This window comes from Corticium candelabrum, chromosome 18 (genome assembly GCF_963422355.1).
Source record: "Corticium candelabrum chromosome 18, ooCorCand1.1, whole genome shotgun sequence".
In the NCBI taxonomy this organism is placed as follows: Eukaryota; Metazoa; Porifera; class Homoscleromorpha; order Homosclerophorida; family Plakinidae; genus Corticium; species Corticium candelabrum.
The window spans coordinates 6,352,794-6,366,136 of record NC_085102.1 but is presented as its reverse complement, the minus strand read 5'-3'; the positions used below and the strand labels follow the sequence as shown (position 1 = coordinate 6,366,136).

Below are 13,343 nucleotides of genomic sequence, written 5' to 3'. Positions count from 1 at the left end.
GTTTCGACAATAATGTCAAACAATATCACGAGATCGGGACGTCAACTCCCGCAGCGCCCTCCATCCAACAGTGGCACCAAGGACAAGCCAAAAGACGTACAATCGCAGCTCAAACTGCAAAAATCACGTCGGTTACGGAACAAGGAACGAAGGCCGCCCGGAAGAAGAGCAAGTCTCCCGATCGACGGAGGTGGCCTTGCACGGAGCAAGAGGCGGCAAAAAACCACGCATCTTCTACACTGTACGATGCCGACGGCGACGAAAACGACTTGATCCTCGATCCAAAAAAGAACGACCTACGCGTCGACCCGAAAGTCACTTTCACTTTCGCCGACGTCTCCGTCCTTTCCGCTTTTTCCCCAACTCCCAAACCACCGGTACCGACACAAGAATCGGAGCAGATGGATCAGAACCAAAGTACGTAATACTGTACCAACGACGGACGCACCGGACCCCTCCTCGAGTGGAAAAGCAACCAATTTAAAGATAAATTCGAACATCAAATTAAATTACATAGACTATCCTTCAATCTTCTGCAAGGTTTTTAGATCTCGATGTTTTTAAAAAAAAGACAACAAAATGACTCATGGCATATTTCAACTAGTACTCACATTACTACGTTAGAGTGAACGCTATCGGCGTTACTGCTTTCCTAGAATGCGTTCGAATACTAGTTCTAGAACTGGAATTGGATGGGGGAGCAAAGTTCTATAGTGTTCGATTGGTAGTTCTGACAGTTCTAGAACTGTCAGAGCAGTTTTAGCAGTTCTGCCTAACGAGCTGGATCTGTTAGAACTGTCACGCTCTAAATGCAAATTCCCGGAGGCTGCCAAAGTGAAATGGTGGGTACAGATGCTGAGGTCGTTGTGGACCTTCTTGTTGGTTTTAGTTAACACTTGTGGCGACCAACGATTGGCTTGGCAAACATTAGAAGAAACGACATTTGGAACTGATTACAGTAACCTTCTTGGCGAGCAGCTCCAAAAAACCGAAAGCAAAAGCACTGCTGATGTTCGAACAGACTACAAGTTAGTGGAGTAGAAACGCCACTCTACTTCTTATTGCGCTTACCGGAAGTATAAGCCTTTGCGCATGCTCAACCTGCTGACAGTTCTAAGCGTTCGTCTAGCAAGAGTTCCAACAGTTCTAACAATTCTGGCAGTTCCAGTTCTAGAAATGGAACTAGTATTCGAACGCACCCCTATTCTCAAGCAGAAATTTCAAGTAATCTATGTATTCGCTCTACTTTAGATTTTCTGCACGTAATTGCCCGTGCTTTCGTGTGAACATTAAACTGGGAATGCAATACAGCATAGTTCGTTTACATTTAGCATGAACTCGTCTGATCAACACGCAAGTTGGGTGGAGTAGAGTTATCATAACTCTACCCGAGTTATCCTAACCCGAGTTAACCCAAGTTAACCCTGTGTGTGAAAGCGCTCAGGGAGACATAGAAATATAGAAAAATAAAGAGATAGAGAGATCTAGATAGAGGTAAAAAGATAGAGAGATACGTGCGTGTGTCAAGGTGTTGCGTATTGTGTGTGTGTGTGTGTGTGTGTGTGTGTGCGTGTGTGTGTGCTCGCGCGCGCGCGCGTGTGTATGCCCATCTATCTGTCCACTTATACCTACTTACCAATAAACAAGAAGTCACAATCATCATCACCATTATCTAATATACAACCAGTTACCCTACACCGCAGCCAACGTCGTCTGCATTCTCTATAAACAACAAAAGTTTCGTATCTCTACTTTGCACTCTTAGTTCCCTCATAAGGTCCAAATCCTAGCAGCAGATTTCTGTAGGTAAAATGTAATCGACGAACGGGCGTTGACTTCGTGGCATATACACCAAAAGCATCCAATGGAGCATCAATTCTAAAACAAGACAGATGCGAAATTTGGTGTTTCTGGTCACATTCAAATGTAAAGATTAGGTAAATATGTATTATTAAAGTTCAATAAATTATATTGTCAAAGCCCTAAATGTTAAATGATATAAGAATATTGTTTGAATTATTTGTGAGTGAGGCTACGAGAAAACATTTATTCTCCAGTTGTAATTGGTTAGTCGTAATGGGTAATCTATATTATATATATATACAAACTGGAACAAAATTATAGGGACACCCCGCTGTGGGTATGTAGTAACACAATAATTAGGTCACAATTTACCAACTATCAATATTGTTAAGAACTTAATAGTTACCGCGTTGATTGTTAGGTTTCTTGAGAATACTGTAGACCCTAAATTGCTTTCTTTACGTTTCGCATTGCGGAAAACGAGACCTAAAAGTGTATGACGTCACGACTGCGTAAGCGTCGTAAGTTAGACTCTCTCTGATTTTGTTTAGTGGCTTTTAAAAAAACCGTTTTAATAACGCGAAGGAAAATTGAAGCCCTTCACCAGTTCCTCAGTAGCGAGTGTTCCGCCTCTCGCCCTCCTGATTGCGTCCGAACGTCGCGGAAATCTTTCTGCCAAGTTCCGGACATGCGCGGCTGGAATCTGCTGCCATGCTTCTTGTACAGAATCCGCAGCAGTTCTCGGTTCGCGACGGTTGGCAGCAGTTTTGAGTTCATGCCACAAGTTCTCGATTGGATTCGCATCAGGCGATTTTGGCGGACAGTCCAACAGTGTGACGTCATGCTGGCGTAGCCATTGTCTTGTTGACCGAGACGTGTGGATTGGCGCGTTGTCCTGCTGGAAGACAAAGTCCTCTCCTATCAGTGCCGCTGCGTCTGTAAGCATGTGCTCCTCCAGAACCTGTTGGTACTCCGTGCTGTCCAAACGACCTTCCAGTTTCACCAGAGACCCCACACCATGCCAACACATCGATCCCACACCATCACACTAGCCGCGTGCTGGACCGTACGATCACAACGTTCAGGGAGAAATTCCTCACCTTTGCGACGCCAAACGTACAGAGCACCATCGTTCCATATGCGGACTTTTGACTCATCTGTAAAAAGAACAAATTTCCAGTCATCCAAAGTCCATTGTGTGTGAGTGGTTGCCCATCCCAGTCGTAAACGTCGATGGTTTTCTGTTAGCAGTGGTTCTTTTCTAGACCTCCGAGCGTTCACTCCTGTCTCACTGAGACGACGACGGACTGTTCTACTTGACACCTGCTTGCCGGTTTCATCAGCCAGCTGATACGAGAGCAGTCGTGATGGTGCTCTGCGGTTCTGCAGTGCCATTCTCTTCAGTCGATGATCTTCCCGGATTGTCGTTGCCTTCTCACGTCCAAATCGTTTTTCATAATCGCTGCTGCCATGGAAAAGCCGTTACAGGCACTGATGAACCGAATTCCTGGAGCGGCGGACAAAAGCTGCGATGTGACGCACAGAATGGCCAACTGAGTGAAGGGCTTCAATTTTTCCTCGCGTTTTTGGACTCGACTGTTTGCCTCGAGGCATCGCTGCAACTCGTGAAATATCGCACGGAACAAGACTCTGCAATTGCGTGCAGCTGAACGTTCAGGCTAACATATCGCCTAAGTTTGGCGGTCTCAAGGGCAGCGGTTTTAGTGCAGCTGACATTTTGGCGGTAGCAGTTTGAGATTTTGCTACGTAAAACGTGGACCGGAAGTGGCATGTCAATGTTCTTTTGTTGCTATAACTTTTTTAGTTTTTGTCTTAGCAGGATTTTTTTGTAATTAATTAGAGTCGCGTGATTTTTGAATACGATGAAGTTTGTTTATTGATTAAAATGGCAAAACAATTCAAATTGTGATGACATGCGCGAAATCAATGCGCAAAAACAGATGATTCGCCTTCTTTTCATAATTTTGATAAGAGAACCCACAAAATTGCTTTCACTCTCTACTACAGAGCATTCTTAGATTGTATGCCAAGAATGAGCATCCAAAAGCGATGAACGCGTACAAAGACAAGAAAAGTAGGAATGGCCGTCTTCCTTCTTCAAAGCAAACTAGATGCGCAGTAGGTAGTAAGTACAGCTGCAGTCTTGAACACAAGCTATGTTACATACTAACAATGGCGCAATCCATGAAAAAAGAAATTCGAAAAACATTTGGTTTTGGTAAAGAAAAATTCAGTGCCAAAGTTAGACTAGACACAAAAATGCCAGGTGTCCCGATAATTTTGTCCAAGTCTGTATATACATACGAAAGGGCAAACAGACATGTAAACAGACATATACACAGACAGACAGACAAGCAGACAGATTGTTTTATTGATTTAAACTTTAAAGATACCACAAGCACATCTTCAAAAGTAAACCAATCCACCTCAGTCCATTACTCTGTTTGTCAATTCAGACCTAGTGGATTAAAAACTGAATATCCATATCTCTAAATTTGTTTATCTGTACTTGACCATGTGAGAGGCGAGACATTTTTCGTAAAATCACTTGGCTATTAAGACACACAGACAGACACACAGACAGACACACAGACAGACAAACAGACAGACAGACAGGCAGACAGACAGACAAACAGACAAACAGACAGAGAGACAGAAAAACAGACAGACACTCATCATGTGGTAGAGTTCAAGTGCCTTTCTGTGTGTTTTTGGTTTGCATATATTGTAATGTTGTGTTCCTGCAGCTTGATTTTTAGTAGTTTGGATGATGAATTTGTCTTTGCATGCTGTTAGTGCTCATAGTGATGGTAATGAGAATGCAGCATATACCTTAAGTTGAGTGTGTATTATAGAGGAGAGAGGGATGCATCTCTCAATACATAAAAACAAAAAGATACATACATACATGCATACGGACAAACAGACAGACAGACAGACAGACAGACAGACAGATAGACAGACAGAAAACAGACAACAGACAGACAGATGACAAGCAGACAGACATCAGAAAACAACAGATCAATTAACGGAGGGACAAACTATGAGACAGACAAACAACCTTGGCTCAAGTGTTTCCTCCTTCAACATGTCTTGCCATAATTTCCCATCCCACACTTTCACCAGTCCACCACTGCAGCCTGCCACAATCAACACTGCATACAAACACATTACACATAAATGCTGTTACTACCTGATGTTAGAACCTCTCCTTCCCTGCTAAAACAGACGCTATGTACATCACCACGGTGACCAGAAAGATCTTTAACAAGACGACCGTCGGCAATATCCCACAACAGCACTTGACGATCTGCTCCTATAGAAACAAACACATCACTACGGTACAACCCCGATTATCTGGACTTTTCAGTGGAAGCAAATTGTCCCGATAATAAAAAGTCAGAGTAAATGAAATGATGGTGTGGTGACTTCCTTGAAGCTCACTCAAACATTAACAGTCAAGTACATACCAGCCAAACGTTCAATTAATTAATATACAGCTGTCAGCAATATTAGGTCAACAACAACAGAAAACGTTTGATTATGTAATGATTAGATGTAAAAAGGCCCTCATCATGGTTCCAATTTTGGAGTCAGTTTACAGGTTTCAGTGTTGGGATGACGTCACTTGGGAAACACGTGAATGACACGTGCTATTTGGGAGGAAAGAAATTTGTCCGGGTTATCGAATTGTCCAGATAATTGGGTTGTACCATATTACACATTATGTGTACAAATTGTTAATCAATTGTGACTAACCACCGCTGGCAAGAAATCGTCCGTCAGGTGAAAAATCGAGTGATAAAATCTCCTTCTGTTGTCACAGAAAAGTGAAGTCAAACATGATTGAAATCAATTAATGGAATTGTAGATGATTTTACTTTGTGTCCTGTAAAGAAGCGGACGCACTGGCCTGATGTGATGTCCCACAAGTGGCAAGTGCGATCTGAGGACGCGGTTGCTATGTAGTTGCCGTTTGGATGAAAACGCACACTCTGTGTACAGACAAACAGGTGAGGTTTAAGTTCTAAGGCAGTAAACAGGCAGAGAGATAGGCACACAATCAGGCAAGCACAAATGATGTGTTCACACATGCACACATGCACACACACCCATGCATGCACGCACGCGCGCGCACACACACACACACACACACACACACACACACAGGCATGCACACACACACACACACCAAAAATACAAACTACGTAAGAAAACAGATAAACAACTTAGAGACATACCCAAACTGATATACCGTCTAAGATGAAACATTGGTGGCAATCTATGCGTATTGGTGGATTTTATTTTGGCGGTTGAACATCGTTGTTTGATAATTGCTAAATGTACGATATTCCCCACTCGGCCATTGGTTAACCTTGGATGTTTAACCTTAGATGTCTAAGTGGCCACGTCATGGAGAAGTTTGCAACTACCAGCTGTTTTCGTGGCCACCACATTTCCCTAACTTACTGGTCTCTATTTTGTATTAATGAAGAATTGCTGTCTCAGCACAAAGAATGTGACCCAGGTGACTCTTGCTAAGCAGCTTCATCGATAGCTTCACCTGCATTATTCTCGGGTGTATCCTTCTTGCTAGGTCAGGCATAAGCACAACAGGCGGTAAGCAGGGGTTACCATCTTGTGGCCTCTGATCATCCAAGTGGCAAACAGCCACCTCGCCATTATATATCTGATCCACGTGGGTGATGACGTCACTCTATCCTGGTGGCCAAATTAATGGCGGATTTTATATTGGCGATGGCTGAAAAATCTGCCAAAATAAATTCCTCGCCAATATTTCATCTTATACAGTATACAGACAGACAAACAGCATACAGACACAATGACTAAAATCACAAATCCTATCATTACAACAGCCGAACTCCTACATTTACATCCAGCAGTCGATCAATAAACAGCCGCAATGGTTGAACGTTATCGGTTGCCCAGAGACGAGCCGTGTGATCATACGCGGCAGTCGCAAAGTAATACCCTCGAGGTCCAAAGTCCACATCCCAGACTGGACAGTTGTGTCCCTTATACACAACCACATTACTGTACGTGTGAAGACTCCACAAGCGAGCTATAATTATATAACACGTGATGTCGCATAGCACTGGTAAATGGGCACTTTGTTTTACCCGTTCCGTCCTCTGATGCTGAGACTAAGAGACTTCGATCTGGACTAAAGCTTGTTGAGTAGACAGGCCCGCTGTGACCAATGAGAGTTCGTTGATCTCGACCAGAACTAAAAAAAATACTTTATATGTTTACATATGTCACGTTTGTGATCGGATTAGTCAACTGATGTAAAGTTGTCTATTAGAAGGATGCATCTCTCAATGCACTAGACGATTGCACTGAAGGGATGCATCTCACAATACACTAGACCATTGGAGGGATGCATCTCACAATACATTAGACTATTGTATTGGAGAGATGCATCTCACAATACACACTAGATTATTGTATTGGAGAGTGCATCTCACAATGCACTAGACTATTGTATTTGGGGGATGCATCTCACAATACACTAGACTATTGTATTGGAGGGATGCAACTCACAATACACTAGACTATATTGTACCTCTCAGTGAATTAATTAACAACAAAGTGCAGTTTCTTGCCTGTCATCAAGCAACTTCTCCATTAAATTATTAGACTCTAAATCAATTTTGTCCAACTCAAATGGCGGTTTCAGCAACTTCAGCTTTTGTGGCGTAAGAGATCGCAACAGAATCGACGAGTTTGCATACCCAGTACTCACAACTGCTGAATCATCAGATACATTAACACAATTCAACCTGCAGTATTGCAAACAAGACTAACCATAAGTCACTTCATAACACAAAAAATGCAATAAAACACTAACCCTCCATGTGTATTTAGAAACGTATAGAAGTAAATCGAAGGCAAGTGTTCCCTGTCTAATTTAGCTTTCTTTGCTGTCTCTCGCAGAGCTTGGATTTTCAATTCTTTTTCGTGATTTTTTCTAAGTAGCAAAAAAAGTGTGAATGTTGCTCTTGTTATCTAGAGTCAATATAAGAAACTCACAAGTCGGGGAATGGAACACGAGTGGCTGGTGGGGCATTAGTGCTAGAGGTTGGTTTTCCTTTCTTGCCTGTAGAAATACGTATGTGATATACACCACGCATGCACACACACATACATACACACACACACACACACACACACACACACACACACACACACACACACACACACACACACACACACACACACACACACCACTCATTACCACTGTACCTGCAGTATCTTTCTTCGGCTTCTTTTTCTACACAAATATATCAATGTTCTTGCATAAAACAGCACATCAAAGTAGAGTATACAACACTACTTATTCCAACACCACATCACTACTCTACACTTGCTCACAACCAATTTGCTCAATGAGACATTCAATTTCAATCAAAATTCTCAGCTTATTATTATATATATATTAATTTCAATTATTATATTATTGATTTTAATTATGGTAAATAAATTAAGTATTTAATCAAGGTATTCGTATGAATGATGTATGACGTGTGATGTGCTGTACTTGCCTTCGTCTTGCCATCTTCACCAAGTTCTTCTTCCTCCTGATCAGCAGCAGCTGCCATCAGCAGCTCAGGATCCTTACGAACACCATAAAAGACCTTCATCTTATTCACTGGCAATGAAAAGCATGAGAATTAATTAGTAAGCACATCCATCATCATCTGCTGACCAAAAAATTAGCAAATTTATTGCAAACAATAAGTAATTAAACGTAATTAGGTTTTCACATAAATTAAGTTTACAGCAAGAATAAATTAAAATTGAAACAAAGACTTCAAAACTAAAATTACTAGCTACAGTGTTTGTAATGTTTACTGATGTGTATACAATGAACAAATAAATAAATAAAAATAACAAAATTTCATACTAATACGTTAAGCCATGTTAATAGACAGACAAACAGAATGTGACTTGCATAACTCGACCCATGGGTCAAGAACTCACTATTTAGTTGTGGTGCCTTTTACTAATATTCACTGTATCATATATTATCTATACATAGTTATACTTGAAAAATCATATATTATTTCTTCAAGTATAACTAAACATAGATGTCTAGACCACTAAATAAAAGACAAGCCAGTTAAGTCATCACAATCTAAACATAAACAATCTAAAACTAAATAAGCGTTAAATTTCCACAGACACACAGATAACTGTTCACGTAGCTGGCACACAGACTGGCTGGTAGTAATGTTGCGGTGGTAAGCAGCTCTCTTGGCAAAAAACTTTCAAAGTTTCCAAACTTTGAGGAGACCACATTCCAAGAGCTTCCACAGCCAGTGGAAAAAATTGTGATCCAGCCTGCAAAACATCATCATCATGTTTGAGATCCTTCTCTCTTTCCCCTGCATCTGCTGCTTCTCCAGGGTAAGTAGTGGCGATAGCAATGAACCGGGGAAGTAACGAGTTACAAACTGTAATGTCAAAGAAAGCTGAACGGCCATCCAAGAAGTCAGGATGAAATAGGTCACCTGGCTTCTTGTAATTATTCGAACTGCAGCCCTGTTCTACTTTGCAATCACTGTTATCAGAGATTAGATATTGAAATAGCACGTCTCGTAAAGCATTGTGCTTTTGGTACGCAATGATCGTCTTCCGCAGCCTAATAAATGGTCGAGATATTTGTCTAAGACATGACCACAGATACATCGGAGATTACAGCTTTGTGATGAAAGAAAGAGCTAACCTAACCAGATTTTAGATGCTGTTGTAAACTCCTCTCTGATCTGAGACAGGCCAACTTTGAGGTTTGGAATACCCGTAACCACGAACCAGAATGGGGAGCAGACAAAGTACCAAGGCGAGCTTGATCCCTGAGGCTGCTGCCAGCTTTAACAGTAGACAGAAGAGAAAAATCAAGACCATTCTGGAGACCATGTTGTAAAGAATCAGTGAAGGAAAGCGGATATATATATATATATAGCCAAATATATATTTCAATACAACCAATCTACAATACAGGCAAATCCCATAAACTAAAATTACTGTCATTATTGTCTAACAACAATCTACTTAGAATCATGCGTGCACTATACGACCACAACTTAACTGACAATTGCTGCAACAAATTATTTAAAGACTGACTAAAAGGAATAGAATTAACAGAAACAGTTTTAGATGCTATAGTCTTCAATGTGTCCAAGCTGACATCCAACCATGTCCCAAATGATTCAACTGCAAGTGGAAAGAAGAGAGCACCAGATGAAAACACTTGGGTGTTGTACATCATACACTTTGAAATTTCTCTTTCTAAGGCCACAAAACCGGCGCTGAATGCAACACAAATCTTTGCTGGAACGAATTACACACGGTTACATCAAAATAAGCCAGACGGCTAAACAAAAAGTTTGAATGATAGACATCGCCAGATCGACTATAGTTCTCTGAAGAAGATCTTTGTTCGCGTCGGGTTCCTTTATCGTGTACTAGCAAAGCTTGAAAAATGACATCTCTCAAAGCATTATGACATCTAGAATGTAAAGAAATCTTCCGGCAACCAAAAAGATGATCACCAAACTTATCCAACACTTGGCCACAAATGCAACGAACAGCATTTGGAGGTGAAGAAAACAGTGGAAGACCGAGCCAAAGGTGAACAGCAATCGTCGACTCATGACGACTCATGGCAAGCCCAAGATTGGGGTTGGGAATGGCTGTAAGCCATGCTCCGGCATGAGGCTCAGAAATAGTGTTCAACCTGGCTTTGTCTCTAATAAAACAAGACTCCTTCAATAGATCAAAATCCCATTTGTCCACTTGACTCTGAAGAGAATGCTGAGAAGCAACGTTTATGTCGGTGTCTATCTGAACATTTTCATAAGTAGCTTCGTCAATTGAGGAAACACCAAGGAAACGACATACCAACTTTCGAGTAGAATTACAACTCCCAATAAAAGCTAAGCACGAGGCTCTATTAGCTAATCGTAAACCAAGACCACCATATTTTATTGGCAAGAATGCTTGCTTCCAAGCAACATTTGACAAAGAAGAATGAGATAGGAGTTCAAAGGCACAACAAAGGTGTTTATCAAAAGATGACAATTGACAAAGCGCTTTCCCTGGTGGCACAGTACGAAGGAGATGATTAATTTTGGGAAGAGACAAGCAACTTCGAAAGAGTTGAAATTCAATTTGAGGATCATCAATATCCATGAGATGACTTTGTGCATTGATCACTTTTGAAATGCGTTTTTGGAAAGCTGATTCAAAAAATTCCTCGTTTCCATAGATGGGAGATCCCAGTAATTCTATTCCTTCTTCTTGTTCTGCCACACGTTGAACTTCAGGTGGAAACTCTGGAAATGTTTGATTTCCAGTGGGCCAGAAAACTTCACATTTTTTAAGTTCAAGCAAAGACCATATTTTGGACCCTTGGATAGCAGAGAATGCAACAGAGACAACTGAACTTCTTTCACCAATAAAAGTTCCATCGTCTAAGTACCACAGTTGTAAACGAAGAGCAGCCACTTCTTTGGCGATATCATCCAAAAGCTCCAACAAGACCAAACTGAAAAGCAGAGGACCTAGGGGATCCCCTTGTTGAACTCCTGCCTTAGACAGAAGACGGCGTTTACCAAAACAAAGCTCTCCTGCACATTGGTAAGACCAGACGGCCCATGAAAACAAATCACGTAGGTCCTTATGTAGTCGATGAAGAAAAGCATTCCTATTACATTCGTTAAAAGCATTCGTTATGTCGATCTTCAAGCAACAAAGATTTTCTTCTGCAGAATGAGTATCAATGAAGGATCTGATTGTATGCACAGCAACTTATAATCCTCCCCTAATCCCCACTCTGACTTGGCCATAAGGCAACAAGAGCTCTTCAAGACGAGGTCTAACAGATAGGCAACATACTCGACTTGCAAGACGCCTAATTGTTTCACCAACTGCAATGGGTCTAAACCCACCAGACTTCTTTTTCAAGGTAGTGAGAGGTGCACCACAAAGCCAAGGAGCAATGGTAGTGGGCAATTTTCCTGCTATAAGATCATTAACGTAAAATGTAAGGCTATCCAGACATGATTGACCTGATGGGGCTATTGTGCCACAAATAGCATCCAACAAGTGTTGTGCACAAAGCTGTGAAGCACCAGGGCTGGACCCTCTAGGGAAAGTTTTATAACATTCCAAAACCCGTTTCCTTTCAATCACTAAAGGTGCAGGCATCTCCATATGTCCATCAGGAAGCGAATGGTGGTCCGGGTGACAAGAAGGCAACTCTGCAAAAGCTGCGGAATTGCAGTAGTCTGCACATCCCTCTGAAGACAGAAAACAAACAGCATCACTATATCGACCTTCACGGGATAGTCTTATTGCACGTCGTGCATTTGAAGAACTAAGAGACGAATCACTGCTATTGTTGTTATTATAGCAACGAGCATCCAAACGAGCAGCCAACCACAATGATACCAAATCACCATTCTTCCACTGTTTGAGACAAGACAAAATGGCATTCCTAACATTATGATGTCTTTTCTTCCCACCATGAGAAGGAACGCAAAGCACAGACTTTGTGAAAGCAAAAAGTCTCATGAAACCCACAGCACCATGACTAACAGACAACTGAAACTTCTGCGAAAGAACTTCTGCCAGTAATGGACGAACAGACTTGGGAACATGAACAACAGTGAATATTGGAAGAGACATTACTTCATTCATCACTGCATCAAAAACCTTCAAATCGATTTCAGAACAGGTCAGGGTTGCAGCCACAAATAAACCATTCAAAACTACATCAGACTGTGATGAAGAGGAAGAACGGCTACATGCGTCTGTTGAAATTCCAGACTCCAGTGGAGGGTGTGGATGCGCACAGGCCTCGGAGTCACCATCACCACAATTGGAATCAAATGACTTCCATGGATGAATTCAAGCAAGAAGAAACAGCTGGATCCACCATCAACCACCGCACCAACAGTTACCTTGACCCTGAGAATGACAACAAGACCTCCAATGCCGAGAGCACGCAAAACCACATTTGGAGCACAGAAAGCGACTATTTTGAGTCAGATAAGCAGCTGATGGAAAGACTCCTCTCAAAATGTGTTCTAGATTAACGTGCTGCCATTTAGCATTGTCGGATGAAAACTTCTTTGAGCAAACCGGGCAAGTAAGCGCCGAAGAACTATCATCGTCATCATCTTCGTCATCTTCACCATCCTCAGCACCAACGGTCAGCGTGTCGTCCCGTGAATTCATCACGAGAGCAACCAGTGAACAATTAGAGATCAGAAAAACACCGTGTGAAGTATATTGGAAAGTTTGTAATCCCAAGACAACATTATTAGTGAGAGCAATTCAAAAACAGCGCTCAATGATGAGGTAGTGTGTATATATATATATATATATGTATATAAAATTCACTGTATGGTAGTATTGATGTCAAAAATAAAAGACAGACACACAGGCAGACATACACACAGAAAAGACACACAAACTGACAGACAGACAAA

The 13,343-nt window shown here is 41.6% G+C and overlaps 1 protein-coding gene across 1 annotated transcript in view; it reads right to left on the bottom strand.

The window, feature by feature from the left end:
- Window positions 1–1,622: 1,622 nt before the first annotated feature.
- Window positions 1,623–13,343, bottom strand: part of LOC134193976 (transcription initiation factor TFIID subunit 5-like) — a 15,799-nt gene continuing 4,078 nt past the window's right edge. Inside the window, exons 10-21 of the mRNA XM_062662853.1 lie at window positions 8,391–8,497; window positions 8,092–8,119; window positions 7,879–7,945; window positions 7,697–7,816; window positions 7,452–7,628; window positions 6,966–7,072; window positions 6,714–6,907; window positions 5,706–5,819; window positions 5,584–5,638; window positions 5,018–5,140; window positions 4,886–4,964; window positions 1,623–1,878 (exon numbers count right to left, since the gene is read on the bottom strand). Coding sequence (XP_062518837.1) covers window positions 1,749–1,878; window positions 4,886–4,964; window positions 5,018–5,140; window positions 5,584–5,638; window positions 5,706–5,819; window positions 6,714–6,907; window positions 6,966–7,072; window positions 7,452–7,628; window positions 7,697–7,816; window positions 7,879–7,945; window positions 8,092–8,119; window positions 8,391–8,497 — 1,301 coding nt within the window. The 3' untranslated portion in view covers window positions 1,623–1,748. The remainder of the gene's footprint in view (window positions 1,879–4,885; window positions 4,965–5,017; window positions 5,141–5,583; window positions 5,639–5,705; window positions 5,820–6,713; window positions 6,908–6,965; window positions 7,073–7,451; window positions 7,629–7,696; window positions 7,817–7,878; window positions 7,946–8,091; window positions 8,120–8,390; window positions 8,498–13,343) is intronic.